Source organism: Pleurodeles waltl, chromosome 6 (genome assembly GCF_031143425.1).
Source record: "Pleurodeles waltl isolate 20211129_DDA chromosome 6, aPleWal1.hap1.20221129, whole genome shotgun sequence".
Taxonomy (NCBI): Eukaryota; Metazoa; Chordata; class Amphibia; order Caudata; family Salamandridae; genus Pleurodeles; species Pleurodeles waltl.
The window spans coordinates 945,616,142-945,637,758 of NC_090445.1; the positions used below are offsets into that span (position 1 = coordinate 945,616,142).

Here is a 21,617-nt window from a genome sequence, read left to right on the forward strand (position 1 = left end):
TGACCTCTCCCCTTATAACCACTTTTGGTGTCTCCCACAGCGAGGCCACCGCATCACCTCCGTAGCATTGATTTGAAAATAATTAGTGAGGGAGCGTTGAAAGTCTTAATGCCCTCCTCATGCTGTGTAATTCTATCCCACAATCTCCACACCCTTTGTTGTTCCTGGTCCCTTGGCATCCTGAGGGTTATGGAGAGTGGAGAGCGGTCTAATTGTGTCATGGGAGCTATGTGGGCCAATCTGGATTAGGGCCTGAGCATCTGGTGTGCTTAAGAAGTGGTCTATTCTCACATATCTTTTCTGGGCAGTTGACAAAAAGGTGTAATCTCTGTGTTGTGGGTGCTGAAGGTGCCAGATGTCTGCCAAGCCACATTCCCTCAGCCAGACAAAGCAGTTAGATGAGTTGGCCTCAGTTTGGCCAAAGCATTGGCCTGATCTGTCCAGGTTATTGTCAATCACTAAATTAAAATTGCCACCAACCAGGATCGCTGGGTCCAAAGATAGAAGTATCTCGGGCAAGGCCCCGGTGGGGAAGTGCTCCTGGTGATCATTCGAAGCATATAGGGTTACTATGGTGAAGTGTTTGGGGCTCAACCTGAGGCGATATTCCAGCAGTATGCCCTTAATTTCAGCAATTTTGCCCACCACCTCCCATCGAATCTTTCAGGAAAGTAAGATAGCTATCCCAGAGGAAAGATATTGGTTGCTAAACCATTGTGAATTCAACCTAGACCTGCCTTTTGGCAAAAGGAGTATTAGCACCACCGCTCTCTTGGTTGGGTGGTTCAGGCCCTTCATATTGAGGATTACCACATTAACATCAAAATCTGAATGTGAAGGAACCCAGCTGTATCCTGCATGCCCCCTGGTGACTTAAGGGTGTGCCAAGAGCCTGTAGGTTGGGCCTAAATGCGTCTCTCCACATGCTCAAGTCCATCCTTGATGGTAAGAAGTTGAACATGTCCAGAAAGTGTTGCCCAGATCAGGGTGTTGCACGCCCACATCGTGTGTGTCCCTTCTTCTCCACCCACTCCCCCACTCACTGCTTGCCTTACTGGGGGCAGGAGTGTTGACGAGACTACTGCTGGATCTGCTGTCTTCTGCGTGTGATCATCTGGTGGGGTCTGGCATGTGGAAGCCCATTCAGTTGGATAGTTCACCTAGAACAGCTTGAAGTTCCTCTGTAATCTCCTGAGGGTTTGGCCTTAGCCCACCCCAGCGATGCAAGGTCAATGCCACTGATAAGGGCGGCTGGGCAAGGTGTGGTACACTCTCTTCTGGACGCCTTGTGAGCATCTTTATTGGGAGGACCAGTATCTGGAGAGTCTCAGGCAAGTATCTGACTTGGTGCAGCTAGCCATCCCAGTTAAAGTTGAGGCCGTCTGGTGACCTCACCTACAGGAGACTATATTGCTCCGATAGTGGTCTGTTATCGGCCTGAAGTACCTGCGCTGTTGTAGGGTGATCGCAGAAAGGTCTTGATACAAAGTCAGTTTGCGACCCTGAAAGAAGAGTGGGTGGGTGTGCCTTGCTTTCCTGGGAATTTTTCTTTTAGCTGGAAGTTGTGATCGCAGGCTAGAATATCTGGTGGCCTTGTGTTACTGCCTACAGTGCACCCCACTCCGTGGATTCTATCAATCTGGATGACCTCCTTTCCCCTTCACTAGGATCTTTTGGAACAGGGTTGCCACATATTCGAGGATATGTTTGCCCTCTGTGCCCTCTGTTAGTCCTCTGATTCCGATATTTCGGCAAGAGCGATTCTCCAAGTTGTCCGTGTGGGCCTGCAGGTCGAGTTGATGCTCCTGAAGCCATAATATATCTTGTTGAAGGTGTTCAAGCGCCTTTCCCTCAAGCATTCTTGTTGTCTTCTAGAGTGAAGACCCTGTCCACTATGGCCCTCACTTGCTGCTGTACAGCCTTTAATTCCAGCGTGAGGTCTTGCTTCACGGTCAGCAGGTGGGTGCCCAATGTGCAATGTGTTAAAGAGGGAATACATGAATGCCCTAGTGAGTGGTGTCGCATTCTCCATGGTTTCCTTCGTCACTGCAGACTTTTGAGGTGGTGGACTTTCTTTGGTAGCTGGAGCAGAGGTTCTGGGAAGCATGTCCCTTAGGTTATGGTCCTTTCTACTTTTTGACACAACCATGTTGCCAGCTCACTTGTGGGCTCTGGATGCTCCTATTGGGAATGTCAATCATGAGGAGGAGTCAGTAATTGTGCTCTTCATTTTGGCACAGCCTGCACTCTCCTCCATATCGTCAGCTAGGGACCAGGAAGGGGGGCTGCATGTCCCCCCCCTTTAGTGTATGGCCAGGCCCCAAGGAAAGAGGTCCCAGGGGCCAATATTGGCCTGGGGAGGGGAGATGCATGGCTCCCTCTCCTTTAAGAATAAGGCTGGGCCCCAACATATGGGGTCCCCAGGGCCAAAAGCATCCTGGGGGGCTGCATGCCCCTCTCCCCATTTAGTTACTATGTGGGCCCTCTGTGATGTTGTCCTCTGGGCCAGTACTGGCCTAGGAGGGGGACTGTGGGCCCCTCCCTTTAATTAAGGCCATACTCCGGGAGATGGGGTCCCTGGGCTGAAATTGGCCAAAGGTGGGGGGCTGTTTGCTCCCTCCTGAATAATTTAAGGGTTGGGCCCCGGGGGAATGGGGTCCTCGGGCAAATTTGGCTCGGGTATGGGGGCCATGTACAGCCTCTCCTAACAAAATGTTTCAGGCCACGGGGGATAGGGTCCCTGAGCCAAAATTGACCCGGGGAGGGGGCTGCATGTCTCCCCACTCAGGTATGGGTGGGCATAGCAGGAGCCGGCCCTTGGGGGTGGTGGATCCCCAGGGCCATTAATGGTTCCAGGAGGGGGGGGCCACGTGGACCCTCTTCTTTACCTTCAGCACAGCTGTGCCCCGGCAATTGGGAGGGGGGGGGAGTTATGGTAACTGAAAGGGTCCTGTGGGAGGTATATATATTTTTTTGCGCTTGGGATACGTAGGAGTGACATCTCTAAATATGACTTGCAGTGTCTTAATAAGTGACAATTCTTTTGATTTATCAATCGTCTCTTGCCCGATTTACACAGTTGTTTTACACTCGTACTTTTTATTTTAATATGCTGCTTTTATTTATATTAAAGTCTGATTTGGCCAAATATACAATTAAATGTTGAAGACAAGAAACAAAATCCAGTTATTAAATAATATTTTAAACAAGTGCAATCATTTGGAATTTGCGCTGTGAAGAAACAAATAAAGAACACATTAAAATATACAGTGCTACATAACTTTCAATTACGATGTAATGTCAAGCCTTTAAAGGTATTTTGGAAAACAATGCACTTTCAAGTGAGATCTAAACATATAATTTGTAGCAAAATATATTTAAATATTACCAATAAGCCATTCTGGCTCACGGCTTGCATTTTCTCAAATCCAGCCTCTTTAGTACTGATACTTTTCTGATATTGTCTTTTTAGGAGATCCTGCATTACTTCCTGTTTGTACTGTTGCATTTTTTCCAACAAATCCACAAGAAGGTTAGAATCCACCGCACAACGGGCAACCTTGGATTTCACTAATACAACAAGAAAACACACATCACATACTTGAAAACAACTAAAAGGCATGTAGTTATGTACAACACATGTTATGTCTATTGAGCCTTTCCATATGCTTATGTAAGCAATCCATTATCTAACAATGATACATCTTCAACAGAATCATAATGTAAATACCTCCACAGGAAAATGTCAGCAGCGTTTATTGCACGAAATCACTGATCAATGTGCACATTTCAGGGATACATTAATCATCTACAAGAGTTTGACAGTTTTACTAACGTAGATCATTTTTATTTATTATGCACTAATGTACAGCTTTGGCTGCAGGACTGACATTACTCCATAATTTGAGACCACAGGTGAAATTTAGAGCAACATGCTATCACCCCAAAAGCAGAAATGAAAATTTGGGAATAAGATATGAGTTTAAGTGCATCATTACTCCTAAACTCAGAAAAGAAAATTAAAAATATCTAATGACGCAGATCCTATATAAGATTCAGAGGTGATGTTCAGCTTCTTGTTCACCAACTACCATCCATGAGCTGCCTCAGTGTTTGTCATGTTAAGCGTAAAGTACTTCAGTTTAGATGTAGCAGATTATTGATTAAAATAATATGCCACCCCAAAGGGGCCAAAATACATTTAGTGATATGGTGAGGGGGTATGGCCTGCGCCAGGATGGGTCAGCCTTCCAAGCTATGCATCAATTTTAAGCTTCCTGGAGACTAGTGGTGATTTTCGTCCCCTTTGATCTGACAAATTTGGGTCAAATTCCCTACCTCCTCCCCTCCAAGGGCCACTGTGAACCAATGGATTGTACCATCATGCACACGAGGCTCCGTGGAACATTTTATTGTTTTCAGTTACCGTTTGAACCTGCTACTTGCTAGGTCTCATTTCTGTTGTATGTAACACATGATTTTCTCCAGGTTCATTGGAATGTTGCATGTTGCCACATGGGACACATGCCTTTCTGGAACACTCTTGGCTTCCTGTATGAATAACCCCTTGAAATCTGCATCAGGCTTGGCCTCGTACCTGTACCCACCATGCGCAAACAATGTACCTGCACTCTCCTCCTGAGTCCCCCGGATCTTCCTGCATTCCTGCCCAGCGCAAGCCTCATCCCTGCACTCATCTCCTGAGCAGGACAGAAACTCTCAACGCTCTAGTCTTCCAAGCCTTCAGGATGATTGTGATCCTGACTTCTGCAACGCTACCACTGTCTCCCTTCAGGAGCTATGATTCCACCTCCTCTAACTTTTTACACCAACCCGCCTGCCGTCCCCGAACTCCTGTAGAAGTACTAGGCAAGGCTAACTACTTTTCCTTCAGGTTAGTGTGTACTAACCCTTTATAATAGCAGTAGGCCTGTCTGTCAAACCTTTCAAGACTCTAGACTTTGCTCCAGCTTCTTCTCTATATTTCTTCTTCAGTGATTCTTGCTTGTCCTTGCTATGGGCCCTCTCTCCAAACCTTGGCACTTGAACTGTGTTGCTCATGCACTAGGGACTGAATCCTGAATGAACCTTGTAACTTCAACCTATGTTACAAATGTAACCTTGTTGAACAAGTTACTTACCTTCAGTAACGCATTCTGGTAGAGACAGGATCTAGCCGCAGATTCCTTACTTTAGAATCTTGTCCAGGCGCAAGACTGGATCTGGAAACTTTTTTCCCCCAGCTCGTCTGCGTTTTGGAAGAGGGCATTAGGCAACTCTGAACTGACATCGTCCACTGGATGTGACGTCAACAGAATCCATGTGATCTCCTCCCTCAAGCGCCGTCAGTTTCTTCCATGACTATTTTTCCACACTCAAAATGTGGAGCCACATAGAAACTGCCTACCGAAAACGTGTGCTAAAATAAAAGACAACCTGGTGTCAAAGTCACTGATTTCTCAATTCAGGATATGAATTTCCATTACAAAATCTTTGAGACAAAAGAGGACTCAGTACGCAGAGCGGGAGGATCGTTAAGAAATCTCCGCTAGATCCTGTCTCGACCAGATAATGTGTTACCGAAGGTAAGTAACCTGTTCATCTGATAGAGACATCTAGCCGCAGATTCCTTACTTTAGAATCAGAGACATCTAGATGCAGATTCCTTATTTTAGAATCAGATACCAAAGTCATACCACTCCCAGAGTAGGGTCTGCGAAATGAGACCATTAAAGGTTTCTAGGTAGAAGAAAAACGTTATAGAACATGAGAAAAATACTGGACATTCATAATAATTTAGGTGAGCAATAACATACTATACAACATAAAAACCTGTTAAAGGAACCACAGGTAAATAAAGCCATAAGACATTAGAAAATAAGGGAATAAAATTATCCATGCTAGCATGACAAATCTGTCAGAAGCAACCCAACAATATCAATATAAAACTTTACGCACCCATAATGGGATCCAAACCCATGCAAGATCACTCCATAAGAAATGGCAAAAAGACCACAGTATTAAAAGTCACAAAGACATTGAAAGCACGGGGATAACGTTATTCAAGACAGTAGGACAATTTTGCCAAACTACCCAATGAATATAAATTAATTTGCTCATAAACCCAGACCCAAACTGCATGCTTGATACTTGTGAAATAACACTCAGCTGGCCATACCACTGAGCAATACCTCTGCCATGTTAAGTTCTAACCTAGCCAGACCTGCTCTGTGAAAAAACATAGAAAGGCTCATCTCCTAAAAATAAGGCATAAAAAATGCTTTATTAAACAGAAGTTGAAAACAACAATAGCAACTAGTGGCACAGAAACATTTTTTGTTTGGGAAACGTAACCAGCGATAATACAAATACCTCTAAGATAGATATATATATATATATATATATATATATATATACACACACACACACACATAAACACATATGTAAGAATAAAAGTAAATGTATTACTTATAGACACAAAGATAAAGCCAAGTAATCAGTCAGACCATACTGATCTAACAGTATGAAACCTAAAGTTGATATTGTACCACTTAGGAGAGCAATGGCCATCCAAACGACAAGTAATGCAATAGTAGTATATGGGCAAAAAAGATAATAAGTATGAAAAAGAATCCTTGAAAACCTAGTGGAAATCAAGGTTAGTACACAATCCTACTATATGAATAGAGGCCCACCTACAGATGATCTAGAAAAGGTCTCCCATTCATAAACCAGAAATTTTAACGAATTCAATGATAAAAAGAATCCGATTGAGCTTGTGTATTCCATGTAGGGCTAACACCCCGCAAATTGTGAACCCAAACTACAAACAACTAGAGTCAGTTGAATGATGAATTAGGTGTCACTTAAAAGAGCAACAATTATTTAATGCAGTAATAAAAGTCTTCTACAAAAAGTAGACCTTAAGAGGCAAACACCTATTCCTCTCATGAACAAACATATATGAACATCTTCATATAGAAGAAAAGGTACACCATAGAGGGAAATTCCCTTCCAAAAATAAGGAAATCTTAAGCCTTTTTACAACTGAGGGAACAGAATCAACCAAGAGATTACCCAGGAATAAAAAACAATGATGTTCAAAGAATATGTATAACGCAACAACTGTCTACAAGAAGTTGTAGCTTAGCCACCAAACTGTAATGGCTATATGACAGAACCTTAAGAACAGAAACATACAGGGCCTGATTATGAGTTTGGTGAACGGAATGATCCGTTTGCCGAATTTCCACCGGGGAGGCTGCCGCCTTACTGGCTACCTCCCCGCCGGGCCCATTATGACTTTACCGCTGGACTGACGAGTGGAAACAAAGATTTCCATCCGTCAGCCCAGCGGGACAACGGTGGCAGCATTGTTGCCAGCTTGTCGTCGAGCCGGTGGCAATGCCACCTGCAGTGTGCACCAGCACGCTTGCAATGCTCACTGTCTATACAGCAGACAGTGAACATTGAGAGGGTGCTGGGCAGTGGGACTCCTGCACTGCCCATGCCTTGTGCATGGGAAGTGCAGGGCCCCCCGCCCCTGTTGTCTGACAGCCTTGAAAAGGCTGCTGGAGAACCAGGTTGTAATCAGCAGGGCAGCACCAACTTCAGTGCAGCACTGGCTGATTCCGACCTCCGCCACCGTCGGCCCATTGGGATCAAAGATCCTGGCAGAGACAACAGTAGGTTGGCGGGGCTGCCCGCCAATTTCATAATGTGGAGATCTGAGAACCGCCACACTCGTAATCAGTTCCATAGTGCCTTAAGACTCACAAGACAATAACCTTCCGGTGTAGAATGTATTAAAACTAGAAAAAGTAGAGACATTTTACTATCAATCATAAGTGATGTTGTCTATCATTCAAACGTAATGCAAGTATCAAGGGCAGAATTAGAACCCATACAAATGAACAATGAAGGCTACAAGCGACCTTCTTTGAATACAAGAAAGAATTTTGAGACAGACACACTCAATGGTTTATAACCATATCAATGGAATATCATTCTGCTGATCAACGTCACACACATACCACATAGAAGTAAAAGGGCCACTTCTACATAATAACTATGACTAATAAGAGGAGTATTTAAATACACTCCCTTACCAGAAGGTAAATATTATACTGAGACTCCTCTGGAGCTGCCAATATCAAAACTTCCCTATAAGGGATAATAAGGGATGATAAATCTTGTAAGTTAGAACAAATAACAAATAACACTTTACAAAAGAGGGGAACTCTGTACACTCAAATGAGGGACTAATCGTTCACAAGCTGGGCAATCCCGGCCCAGCATATATGCATATATATGCTCACCAAGCATACAAAAAATAACAGGTTGGGGCAAGATGGTGACAGAGTGAGTTGGTTGTACTGTGCTCTCCTCTCCCGACCTGCCCTCAGAGCAGGCTCCCCACCCTTGGATTCTAATGCACTGCACACGCCGGCTATGATTCGCGCACCTAGAGACGGCTATCGTGTGGACACGAGCTGACAATTATTCCAAACTGGCTTACCTCGGCTCTGGCGCTTTGAGTGTTTTTCAGCGCACCCTGAGGTGATCGCGCTAACATTGTTTCTCTACATTTCTCAGGAGACGCGCTACACGGATGCCGGTGAGAGGATCAAAGGCGGCTCCTACTGGGGCTGCTGTGAGACAGGAGAGAGCCCACGGCTCCGGTGGTGCAGGAGAGCCCAAGATGATGAGAGCAGGCATACGGACGTCAGGTGAGAATGACAAAACGAAGGTAGCAGCAAATGTTAAACCAGTGAGTGTGCCTTTGGTTAAGTACTTTAAAACAAAAACACAGTCGGATATGGCGGTAAAACAGGAGGAGAGTGCAAGCAATATTTTAAATGCCGATGGAAATTTGTAGCCAAATATGAGCGTGCTAAATAATGCAGTTTTAGCTGAATGTAGGGCTATGGAACACATAAAGAGCTTTCACAAGTAGTAAGTAGCTGCCCCACTCCGCACTTTCAAATCTGACTGTGGAGTCTGCAGAAGTGGTACACGATGAGTGTAGGAGGTTGCAGGCAAGCAATGAGGCAAACAATGATATCGCTCACCTGCCCCCCAATTAGCCGCAAAAGCATCTAAAGCACCCAGGCTCTCTAGTCAACTCCATTACAGACATGGGGCCAATCTCCTTGGAAATGATACATCAGAGTATTATGGAGCATCGGGAGGAGACAAAGACAGAGTCATAGAACACAGCTTGCTTGTCACAAAATGCAGGGAGATATTCGATGGGTGGCTAAGACGTGGACTGAATTTGCAGTACGTATGGGAGTGGCGCAGACTCAAATCTCTAAGCTGGAGGATGATGTTGTTGCACTAGGAGAGAGTAGAGACTCTCTGAAAGCTCAGATGGAGGATCCTCACTGGAACATGGTAGATCTTGAGGACAGATCGAGGCAAAACAACCTCTGAGTCCTGGGTGTCCCGGGGGGGGGTATAAGGTGCAGATCTGCACAGATTTGTGGTGAATCTCTTCAAGGAAGCCTTCCCAGATTTAGCACAGTGGGATTGGGAAAAAAGTTCAGAGAGCCCATAGATTCCCTTTTAAAATAAAAAAATCGGATGTAAAAGGAGGAAAGCCCAGGGCTATATTGATCTGCCTTCATAACTTCCAGGCAAGAGAGGCTGTGTGTGACCTTGGTCGTCCAGATCGCAAACGTACTGCCAAGGGCTGCGACTTTTTAGTCAGGCAGGATTACTGTCATGCTGCTGTGGAGAAAAGATGGAGACTTCTGCAACTAATCTCACCTTTACAGAATAAGTGGGCCCAGGCCTTCTTGATTAACTCAGCTAAGCTGAAAGTGGCTGTAGATGGCAAGACTCATTTCTTTCTTTCCGAAGTGAAGGCCAAGGTGTTTCTAGAGTTGCTCTGACAATAGACTAATTTGAAGGATGGTGGGCCATGTGGTTGCTTTCACCGGATTATGTATTTTTTATGTTTGTATTAGATGGCACCCTGTGAGGGTGACAGCAGAATGTGATGGGTGATATTATTGTTTTGATAGTATACTGTTAACCCCTTCTGTGCCCAGGATGTAATGGTTACGTCCTGCGGCACAGTGCTCGTGTGCCAAGGACGTAACCATTACATCCTGGGCACAGAGCCCAGAGGGAGCGCTAGCGCTCCCTCTGTGGGGTTTCCCCCCCCCCCCCAACGCAGGGATGGAAGGGGAAGCCCTTCCCCTTCCACCCCCGACAGCCCTGCGACCCCCCCACACCCCCTGTGCGCGCGCTATCACAGAGGCCTCCTCCCATCGCACTGGAAGCTCAACTTCCAGCGCGATCTTAAGAGAAATGCTCAGCATTTCTCTTCCGATCACGTGGAGGAGGCCTGAGAGGCTTCAAAGGGAAGGAAAGGAATTTCCTTCCGTTTGAAATCTCTCTGAGCCTGCTAAAATGCCCACTAGACACCAGGGATTTATTTTAAAAAAGGAAACTGGCATGGGTCGCTCCCAGTGGGGTCATTTTTTTAAGGCCTTTTCGGATTGGCCTATTTTTATGAGCCCAATCTGCCCCCAAGGGGGACAGAAACCACTAGAAACCAGGGAGTTTTTTATTTTTTCGTGAATTTCACGCAAGGGGAGCGACCCCTTAGGCAAGGGTCATTCCCCTGGGGGCAAATTTATTTAAGGCCATTTCTGCACTCCTGGGAGCAGATCAGCCTATTTTAATTAGGCCGATCTGCCCCCAAGGGGGGCAGAAATAACTAGGCACTGGGGATTTTTTTGTTGTGGTTGTTTTACAGATGGGGAGCGACCCCTTGGGCAAGGGTCACTCCCCTGGAGGGGCAAATTGTATTTAGGCCGATTTTAGGTCAATCTGCCCCAAGGGGGGCAGAAACCACTAGGCACCGGGGATATTTTTTTTTGCGCCAATGTCACGCAAGGGGAGCGACCCCCGTAGGCAAGGGTCGCTCCCCTGGGTGGGGGGTGGAAGGGGAGGGGGGGGGTCACATTTATTTTATGCCATTTCTGCCCCCCCGGGGGGAAGATCGACCGATTTTAGGTCAATCCTAGGCACAGGGGATCTCTTTTTTTTGCGCCAATGTCACGCAAGGGGAGCGACCCCGTAGGGAAGGGTCGCTCCCCGGGGGAGTGGGAGGGCCGGTGGGCAGGGGGCAAATTTATTTTATGCCATTTCTGCACCCCCTGGGGGCAGATCGGCCTATTGTTATTAGGCTGATCTGCCCCCAGGGGGTGCAGAAACCTCTAGGCGCCAGGGACAATTTTTTGTTTTTTTTTGTTTGTTTTTTTAAGAGATGGGGAGCTCCTCTGGGGGGCAAATTGTATTTAGACCATTTCTGCCCCCCCTTGGGGCAGAAGCCTCTAGGCGCCAGGGATACATTTTTGGGGGATTTTTTTTTTTTTTTTTTTTTTTTTTTTTTTTTTTTAGAGGTGGGGAACGACCCCTTAGGCAAGGGTCGCTCCCCGGGGGACAGGGGGCAAATTTATTTGAGTCCTTTTCTGCCCACCCTGTGGGCAGATCAGCCTATTGTTATTAGGCTGATCTGCCCCCAGGTGTGGCAGAAACCTCTAGGCGCCAGGGATAAAAAAAAAAAATGTTTTTTAGAGGTGGGAAGCGACCCCTTAGTCAAGGGTCGCTCCCCTGGGGTGCAAATTGTGTTTAGACCATTTCTGCCCCCCTTGGGGGCAGATCAGCCGATTTTTGTTAGGCCAATCAGCCCCCATTAGGGCCGAAACCACTTAGGCACCAGGGATTGGTGTGTGTGTATGCGTGTGTTTTCTTTAGGGGGGCAGCTCCTTGGGTAAGGGTCGCTCCCCATGGGGCACTTTACTGTTGGCCATATCTGCCCCCCATTGGGGGCAGATGGGCCTATTTTTCGAAGGCCAATCTGCCCCCAAGGGGGGGGCATAAAGCCCACTAGAGGCCAGGGAAGTTTTTTTTTCAAAAATAAGAGGGTGGGGTATGGTCATACCCCCACCCCAAATAAATGGGGCCAAAGTTGTTCTGCCCACCAGTGGGCAGATGGGGCAATTACCCCTGATCCACACCCCGGGGGGGCAGAAAGTCTACTAGATGCCAGGGAATTTTTAAAAAACAAAAAATATTGGGGTGGTGGCTACCAACCAGCATGGGCCTGGTTACGCCCACACCTCAACTGAAGGGGGTAACAGTCTTTCAGCTCTCCCCCGCACTCTAAAACATCTTATCCCACAGCAAGCAAGAAGACATTTGATTATTTTGGGTTTTACTTTTACATTTGGGCCATGAGAGCTTGGCTTACTCTCAAAATCATCCCACTTGGAATGGTGAGGGCTGCACTTTATGGACTTTGGGACGCAGCCATGTAGAAAAATCCACAAGACCTAGACACATCTGAAAACTAAACATCTGGGTGATTCCAGGGTGATGTGTTTCACATGCACCCGCACCATTTTTGTACCCACAATCACCTGCAAACCTCCAACTTTGCTGGAAATAACACATTTTTCCCACGTTTTTGTGATGGAACCTTCCGGAATCTGCAGGAATCCACAAAATTCCTACCACCCAGCATTGTCTCATCTATACCGATAACAATTCTGCTGCACTTGTCAGCCTAAAAATGTTTTTTTGCAAACTGCCCTTTTGGACCCCCTTTGTTCCCCCTCAATATCGACATGTTTTTGGCTCTTCCCTTTCACAAGCACTTGGCCCACCTACACAAATGAGGTATAATTTTTACCGGGAGACTGAGGGGAACATTGGGTGGAATGAAATGTGCCCCGCTGCGGTGATCCCACACAGAAATGTGGGAAAAATTTTATTTTTTTAAGCTAAATTTGAGGTTTGCTGAGGATTCTGGGAAAGAAAACATTGGGGGATCCACGCAGGTCAAACCTCACTGGACTCCCTCGGGTGTCTAGTTTACAGAAATGTCTGGGTTTGGTAGGTTTCCCATGAAGGCTGCTGAGCCCAGGACCAAAAACGCAGGTGCCCCCCTGCAAAAACAGGTAGTTTTGTATTTGATAATTTTGATGTGTCCAGATAGTGTTTTGGGGCATTTCCTTTCACGGGCAGTAGGCCCACCCACAAAAGTGAGGTACCATTTTTATCAGGAGACTTGGGGGAACGCTGGGTGGAAGGAAATTTGTGGTTCCTCTCAGATTCCAGAACTTTCTGTCACCGAAATGAGAGGAAAAAGTGTTTTTTTGGCCAAATTTTGAGGTTTGCAAAGGATTCTGGGTAACAGAAACTGGTCAGAGCCCCACAAGTCACCCCATTTTGGATTCCCCTAGATGTCTAGTTTTCAAAAATGTGCTGTTTTGCTAGGTTTCCCAGGTGCCGGCTGAGCTAGAGGCCACAATCCACAGGTAGGCATTTTGTAAAAAACACCTCTGTTTTCTGTGGAAAAATGTTATGTGTCCATGTTGTGTTTTGGGCCATTTCCTTTCGCGGGCGCTAGGCCCACCAACACAAGTGAGGTACCATTTTTATCTGGAGACTTTGGGGAACGCTGGGTGGAAGGAAATTTGTGCCTCCTCTCAGATTCCAGAACTTTCTGTCACCGCAATGAGAGGAAAAAGGTTTTTTTTGGCCACATTTTGAGGTTTGCAAAGGATTCTGGGTAACAGAACCTGGTCAGAGCCCTACAAGTCACCCCATCTTGGATTCCCCTAGGTCTCTAGTTTTAAAAAATGCGCTGGTTTGCTAGGTTTTCCCAGGTGCCGGCTGAGGCCAAAATCCACAGCTAGGCACTTTGCAAATAACAGCTCTGTTTTCTTTGTGAAAATGTGATGTGTCCACGTTGTGTTTTGAGGCATTTCTTGTCACGGGTGGTAGGCCTCTCCAAGCAAGTGAGGTACCATTTTTATCGGGAGACATGGGGGAAAACAGAATAGCCCCTTGTGTTTCTCTACATTTTTTGCTTCCAAATGTAAGACAGTGTGTAAAAAAGACGTCTATTTGAGAAATGCCCTGTGATTCACATGCTAGTATGGGCACCCCGGAATTCAGAGATGTGCAAATAACCACTGCTTCTCAACACCTTATCTTGTGGCCATTTTGGAAATACAAAGGTTTTCTTGATACCTATTTTTCACTTTTTATATTTCAGCAAATGAATTGCTGTATACCCGGTATAGAATAAAAACCCATTGCAAGGTGCAACTCATTTATTGGCTCTGGGTACCTAGGGTTCTTGATGAACCTACAAGCCCTTTATATCCCTGCAACCATTAGAGTCCAGCGGACGTAACGGTATATTGATTTAAAAAATCTGACATCGCAGGAAAAAGTTACAAAACGTGGAGAAAAATGGCTGTTTTTTTTTTCACCTCAATTTCAATATTAATTTATTTCAGCTGTTATTTTCTGTAGGAAACACTTGTAGGATCTACACAAATGACCCCTTGCTGAATTCAGATTTTTGTCTACTTGTCAGATATGTTTAGCTTTCTGGGATCCAGCATTGGTTTCTTACCCATTTCGGTCACTAACTGGAAGGAGGCTGAAAGCACAAAAAATAGTAAAAATGGGGTATGTCCCAGTAAAATGTCAAAATTGTATTGAAAAATTGGGTTTTCTAATTCAAGTCTGCCTGTTCCTAAAAGCTGGGAAGATGGTGATCTTGCCACCGCAAACCCTTTGTTGATGCCATTTTCAGGGGAAAAAAACCACGAGCCGCCTTCTGCAGCCCTTTTTTCCAATTTTGTAAAAAAAAAAATCTAAATTTTCACTGTATTTTGGCTAATTTCTTGGTCTCTTTCAGGGGAACCCAAAAAGTCTGCGCACCCCTAGAATCCCTAGGATGTTGGAAAAAAAGGACGCAAATTTGGCGTGGGTAGCTTATGTGAACAAAACGTTATGAGGGCCTAAGCGCGAACTGCCCCAAATAGGAAAAAAAAGGCTCGGCACAGGAGGGGAAAAGGCCTGGCAGCGAAAGGGTTAAGGGAGAAGGGACTGAGTACGGGGAGTAAGGGGGAGCACAAATCCATTGTGGGAAGGACCTGGCTGGTCCTGTGCCCTCTAGTGGGTGGAGAGGGTTGGTAGCGGGGTCAAGGGTTGGGCGGTGGGTAGGGAGGGAAGGGGGCAAAGAGGGTGTTTGGGATGGACAAGGGGGGTTTAGGAGGGAAGTTTGGGCTAAGGAAGGGCAAGGTTAACAGCCAAATTGATGCATATAGGGGGTCATTATGACCCCGGCGGACAGCGTTTATATGGGGGAAAGTACTGCCAACAGGCTGGCAGTACTTTTCTCCATATTTAGACATTGGCGGTTTGGCTAAACCTAAACCGCTAATGTACCACACTGACCGCCGGGCTGGAGACTTCATTCTCCAGCCCAGCGGCCATCACTTGCCCGCCTGCGGGATTATGACGCCGCCTCCCGCCATGGTTTTCGTGGCAACCTTACCACCACGAAAACCATGGTGGTAGGCACTATCAGTGACAGGGAATCCCTTCCCCGTCCCCTTCACCCTCCACAGATTCCCCCCACCTCCTCTTCCTCTCCAGACTACCCCCTTCATACACGCACCTTCATGCACACACGAACATACGCATACACACACTCATTCCCACATTCATCCACGCATGCATACATCCATTCACACATGCATCCACACACACTTACATACACACAAGAACACAGGCATTCACACAACACAACATACACAAACTCACAATTCCATACATGCACATACAGCACACAACACACACCTGCATACACACACACACAACACCCCCCACCCCTGACGGAGCACCAAACTTACCTGTTGTCAGGCGGTCCCCCGGCAGGAGACAGGACGGGGCTGCTACCAGCGTCCACCAGCAGAACACGGCTAGGCCTTATCATGTGTCATGATACGGTCTGCGGCGGTCTACTGGCGTGGCACTGCTGCGCCACTTTACCACCACCTTCCGGCATGGCCACAGCCGGATTTCTGCCATCCTTCTGGTGGCAATCCAGCTGTGGTCATAATTTGGCGGATGGCTGGTAGCCCCGGTGACGGTCTTTTGGTGGCCATCGCCGCGGCGGTAGGCGTTTTTTACCGCCAGGGTCAAAGTGACCCCCATAGACAGGATGTGCTTATCAGGACATAGAAAAAATGGTTAGCAAAAGACAATGGATGACAATTCTCTTGGGACAAAAAAAATACAAAGATCATAGATCACCTAGGGGAGCATAGGATATTCAGAGGTAAAATATGGCTCAGAGGCTAAGAATATGTTCTATTAACATATGTGGTCTGAATAACCCCCAAGAGAGAAGGAAGGTGGCTGTGGCGATAAGAGCAATGTATGCAGATCTTGTCTGTCTACAAGAGACTCATATTCCCTGGGGGAAGCAGGAAGTATTGAAGGTGATAGGAATTACACTTTTAGCCTGTACATAGCAGACGGTGACAACGCAGGGGTGGCAGTCTTGGCCAGATGCTCTATCTGCAGCTCAGGCCATTCCCTGGTAGACAAAGGTGGCCGCTGGGTCATCATAGAATGAAAAGTGGGCACAGCAAGATTTACCCTTTGTGCCATTTATGAATCAAACTTTGATGAAGCTGAAGTACTTGATGTTTTAAATCTGGAATTAGTTTTTAGATGATAACAGAAGTAACGCTGCTCCAGGAATAGTCTGGGATGCATTAAAGGCTGCGGTCAGAGGGGAGACTCTGAGCTTTGGCTTACACTTGCAGAAGGTGAGGGTGGGCAGAGATTAGGAGAGAGGAAATTCATGCAAAGCATAATAAAGGGGGAAGAGGTCTGTTCAGCTCAAGTCAAGGTATCAATACTCAAGGCAAAGGACAATCAGCACTTTAGTAAGGCAGCAGCAGTGAAGTACCAGATGTCTAGGGCTGAATGCTATGAGTACGGGGAGATTACGGGTAAAATCTTAGCCAGGCGAGTTAGGCAAAGGACCTTAGACAGGGACATAGAAGAGACTGAGGACTCCTATGGATGTAAGGTGGACAAACCAAAGGAGATCATAAAAGTTTTTAGAGACTTTTATGAGGAGTTATATTTTAGTTATCTACAACAAACAGTTGGGGGTTGGGGGAGATCCGCTGAGTTTTGTTTTGGGGGTGGGGGGGCGAAAGCAGGCAGACTTACTCAGGTGGAGCAAAACCTATTGGATGCCCCAATCTCATTTATGAGGCCATGAAATCTTTGGCCTCTGAGAAAGCTCCACGGACAGATGCTTTGCTACTTGAATTTTTTAAAGCATTTTTGCAAGAACTACGAAAGGTTATGTTATCAATGTTTTTAACGGCTCAGCCAGGGCAGATTCCACCATCTTGGGAATTAGCCACCATAGCAGTTTTGAGAAAAAAAAAAAAAAGATACATCTCAAAGTGATCCTGCGTCGTATAGACCAATATCACTGTTGAACTGTGATGGGAAAATGTATGCCAATATTCTAGCAAGTAGACTGGCAAAGGTTATTGCTCCTTTAGTATGTAGAAGACAACACAGGTTTATCCCAGGGAGAGGGACAGTAGACCATATCAGAAGAGCTATATCCCTGTTTGATCTTGCGTAAGTACTTCAAACATCATTCAGCTTGATTTTGCTAGAACAACGAGAAGGCATTTGATCGTGTTTCTTGGGTATTTTCATGGGAGGTTCTGAAATGGAAGGGAATTGGGAGGTTTATTTTTTTAACAGCTATCAAAGGTTTGTACAAAGCCTCCAAAGCCTGGTTACGCTTGGCTGGCCTGGAATCTGACTTAATATCTCTTTATAGAGAAACAAGGCAGGGCTGTCCTTGCTCTCTGCTACTGTTCGCGCTGTATATAGATCCCTTCTTAAGAAAACTAGAGGCGTGTGTAGGTATTAAACGAGTCATATGCAATGGGGAGAGCTATAGGTTTCTGGCGTATGTGGATGATGTGGCGGTAACCACAACTAACCCGGAGGGAGCAGTTAATGAAATTGAAAAGCTGTCTGAGGTGTTTGGAACATACGCCGGCTATAAATTAAATGAGGATAAGACTCAGGTTATATGTTCAGCCCAGACTATTATCAGGGACAAACGGGTCATATCTGATGCTGTATATTTGGGGATAAGAGTTACTGCTGCAGAAAGTCAATTAGTGGAGCAAAACATGGCCCCACTGTTGGCTAAAATTAAAAAAGATCTAGATAGGATAAATCACTTGCATTTTTCTCTTTTGGGTCGGTGCAAAGTATTAAAAATGAATATTTTGCCCAAAGTATAACAACCTTTCCTTGCTATCCCCCTAGAGTTCATTAGGAGCTGGATGGCCAAGTTGGAGACCACTGCTAGCAATTTCATGTGGGCATATCCTAAATCAAGAAAGGCTCTGGGATATATGACTCTGCCAAGATCCAGCGGCTGTCCCCCATTTTACGCTTTATTACTATGCATGTGCTCTGCTTCAGATAAATATATTGATTACTGGAGAAACGGGGGGTGTTTTTATGCAGAGTCTCCTTCCATCTATGAAATGATGCTGGGCTCAGAGGCTAAAGCTGGCTCCAGAAATATACAGAACAAAGTTACCATAAGAAAACAAGATTTAAGGTTTTATGGGCAGCGCATGTGATATGTTTGTAATTGAAATGGCAGTGCTTCATAGGAAGGATGAACGGGTTGCACCAATGTCAGTCCCTCCACTTCCTCCCTCTATTTTTCACAATCCTATAGTGGATATCTGGAAACAATGAGGGATAATCAGGATTGGCGACTTATGCGCCAACACTGCTCTGAAATCATTTACTGAATTACAGGTTCAATATGATGTTCCTCTGGCCCATTTCTTTAAGTTCTTGCAAGTCTGGGACTTTCTTCCTCGTCACAAAAGGGAACTGCTTCCTATGGATAAGGTCCCAATAATAGAAGCAATAAGGCGTAAGGACAGGATAGGAGCACTCTATAATTTGTTACTAGATAGCGAGATGGATGATCTGGTGCTTCAGAATGAAAAGTGGAGTATGCGTCTTGGGAAAAAGGAGGTTTTGGGTGGAACAGTCTCTGGAAATGGCAGACAAGGCATTTCTTGCATCCAGCTTAAAAATCCAACATTATAAGACGGTATTTAATTTCTATTACACACTGCCTAAGGTCTGTAAGTGGGGTGGTTCTGATGGAAAATGTAACCGATGTGAGGAGCTGGAGATTACCAATATGTTCTATGCATGTTCTAAGTTGAAACCGTTGTTTCAGGCAATTGAGCAGTTTCTTGTGGTTATCAAGGGGCATGTTTTTCTCACACCAGCACTAGTACTGTTGGGGTTGGTGGACTCTGCAGAGGCAAAGGGGTGCGTGAAAAAGGAAAAATATCTTCTATTTATTGCTATGGCGATACTGCAGCTTTGTATTGCTTCAGACTGGTTAAGGGTTGAGCCCCCAACATTTGAGAACTGGAGGGCGAGATTTCTGGCCACCCAGATTTTGGAGTTGAGCTTATATAGGCTCAAAGGTTATAGGAAGCGTCAATGGGATGAGCGTATTTGGTCAGCATTGATTAAGTGGTCGGAAGAAACTACTGTGTGACTTAGGAATATTAGTTGGTATCACTGTTTTTGTATGTTGATATGGCTTTTTGGTATTGGATATGTTTCCTGCTTATTGTCATCCTGCATGCTCTTGATTTGGGATTTCTTGTTTTGTTTAAGATGTAATGTTGCCTTGCCCTCAAAATAAAAAATAAAATAAATAAATAACTGGTTGGGATATAGGACTGTGGTAACAACCACCTTGCCTCACTGGTATCAGAATGCATTAATCAGCCACTTCAAGACTGTATAGCACGGAGAAATGTATCCTCAAGTAAAATGATATGGCTATGTGAATAAAGATATGTAATACCCAAAATGCCAATAATTTTTTTTGTAAAAAACAAAACATAAAATTCACTTAGAGTATGGGACAATGAAGGTATCAACTCTTGAGCCCAAGCTCTTCTTCAGAGTAAAGAAAACTGTAGGACCTGTTTATCAGGTATGATTTAAGAAACAAAAAGGAAATAAACAGATGAAGAGCTGTCATTGACAAGCCTGAAGTGAAAAACTATCACTTCTGCACCATCTATTGTAGAACAGGGAACAAAGCAACAGTACATCCGCACAATGCTAACAAAACACCACTAAGAAAGTAGCCCTAAAGCGGTGGGCATGAACACCCCTCAAAGGGTCCCAAGGCAATATACGCCAGGAGGAGGGCACAAAACAATAACCTGTAATTGACAGTATAAGAAAGAATTACTCCTACAAAAGGCAGGAGCACCCCCACCCGGGTGCCATCATTAGGTGGAACAGGCAAAGAAAAGAAAAATTTCACCGGCACTGTCCAAGCATGGCTCATCTGTAACAAAGGCAAATATACCCTATACAAACCAGTATAGGACGAACTGGCAAGCACAGGGTAGAGAGGAATGAAGCTAATTTACCGTTCCACCCTAAATGCTGTGAAAACACTTTCAAAGCAGAGTCAGCATGTGCCCGAATGAATGGCACCATCTTCATTTGGTTGAACAGCGTCTGAAAATCCAGAGGTATGTAACCAAGCACAGTGACGCAGTGCCACTGAAGAGGCCCTGGCCCGATCCACAGTCAGTGGTATCCAAACCGCAACAAATGATTAATTTAGTTGCCTGCAGGCCTTCTCAGGTGAAAGATCATTCTGGGTATCATCCGGCAGTGATTGCAGGATGCGTTTCAATGAGTTCCACAAGGAATGGGAAAAACGTCTGAGAATGCAAGACGTAGTAAGAGAGAGCAGAGCAAAACTAGTGAAGGACAAAATATGCCTGTCACAAGTGTCAAGTCTTCTGGAATCTCAGATGGAACATGAGGGAGAGAGTTGATATCATGTGATATGGAAATAGCCTGCACCACCAAACTGGGAGGATTAGGATGCCGTAGGAGGTACTCCTCATCACCAGGGGCTGGTTGGTGCCTGTGAGATATGGTCTGATTGGATTCGACAGCTGAAGCAGAAGGCCTAACTGTAGTTGAGAGCAAACCCGCTAGTGTGGACACAGTCAAGGAATCTTGCACCTCCTTGGGGCCTGAAGGCATTCCAGGGAGATGTGATTTCCCCAAATAGCGTGAAGTGAATCATAAAGTTCATGCATCTGGGTCAGAGTCACCCCGGAAAAGAGAGGGAAATGCGGGGTAAATTCGGGCCTCGACTCCTCAACAAAGGAATGTTGGGTGTCTTTACAACGTGAAGTCTGAAACTTTCGCGACTTCGACCACTTGCATCGTGACTTACCGCATGAAGTTGATGGAGAATGACATCCACGAGAATGATTCCTTGAATGAGCCCACGAATGGAGCTTAGTACAAGAAGGAGACCGTGGACAATAGGAAGTATGGGGTGGCTTAGATAGCCACACCTCCAGAAGCTTCATACGATGCTCCTGCACTGCCTTCGGCTATAGACAACAGGAATAGCACTCTACGGAGTCGTGGTGTTCACCCAAGCACCACATACAAATTGAGTGGGGGTTCTTCACTGACATTTGTCATACACAGGACCCACAGTGTTTAAACCGTGTAGACATGGGCAGGAAAAAGCACACCGTTCCATCAACGAAAACGTCGAAATAAGTCAAAAACAGCCTGACAAAACGTTACCGGATCCTCATTGCAAGCACAGAAAAGAAGGAACTGAAATAGGCGCATCAGAG

General features: G+C 45.6%; 1 protein-coding gene across 2 annotated transcripts in view; it reads right to left on the minus strand.

The window, feature by feature from the left end:
* CFAP46 (cilia and flagella associated protein 46) overlaps positions 1-21,617 on the minus strand; it is a 1,580,346-nt gene that overhangs the window by 558,996 nt on the left and 999,733 nt on the right. For both annotated transcript variants that reach the window (XM_069239769.1, XM_069239768.1), the window contains exon 50: positions 3,389-3,570. In XM_069239769.1, coding sequence (XP_069095870.1) covers positions 3,389-3,570 — 182 coding nt within the window. The remainder of the gene's footprint in view (positions 1-3,388; positions 3,571-21,617) is intronic.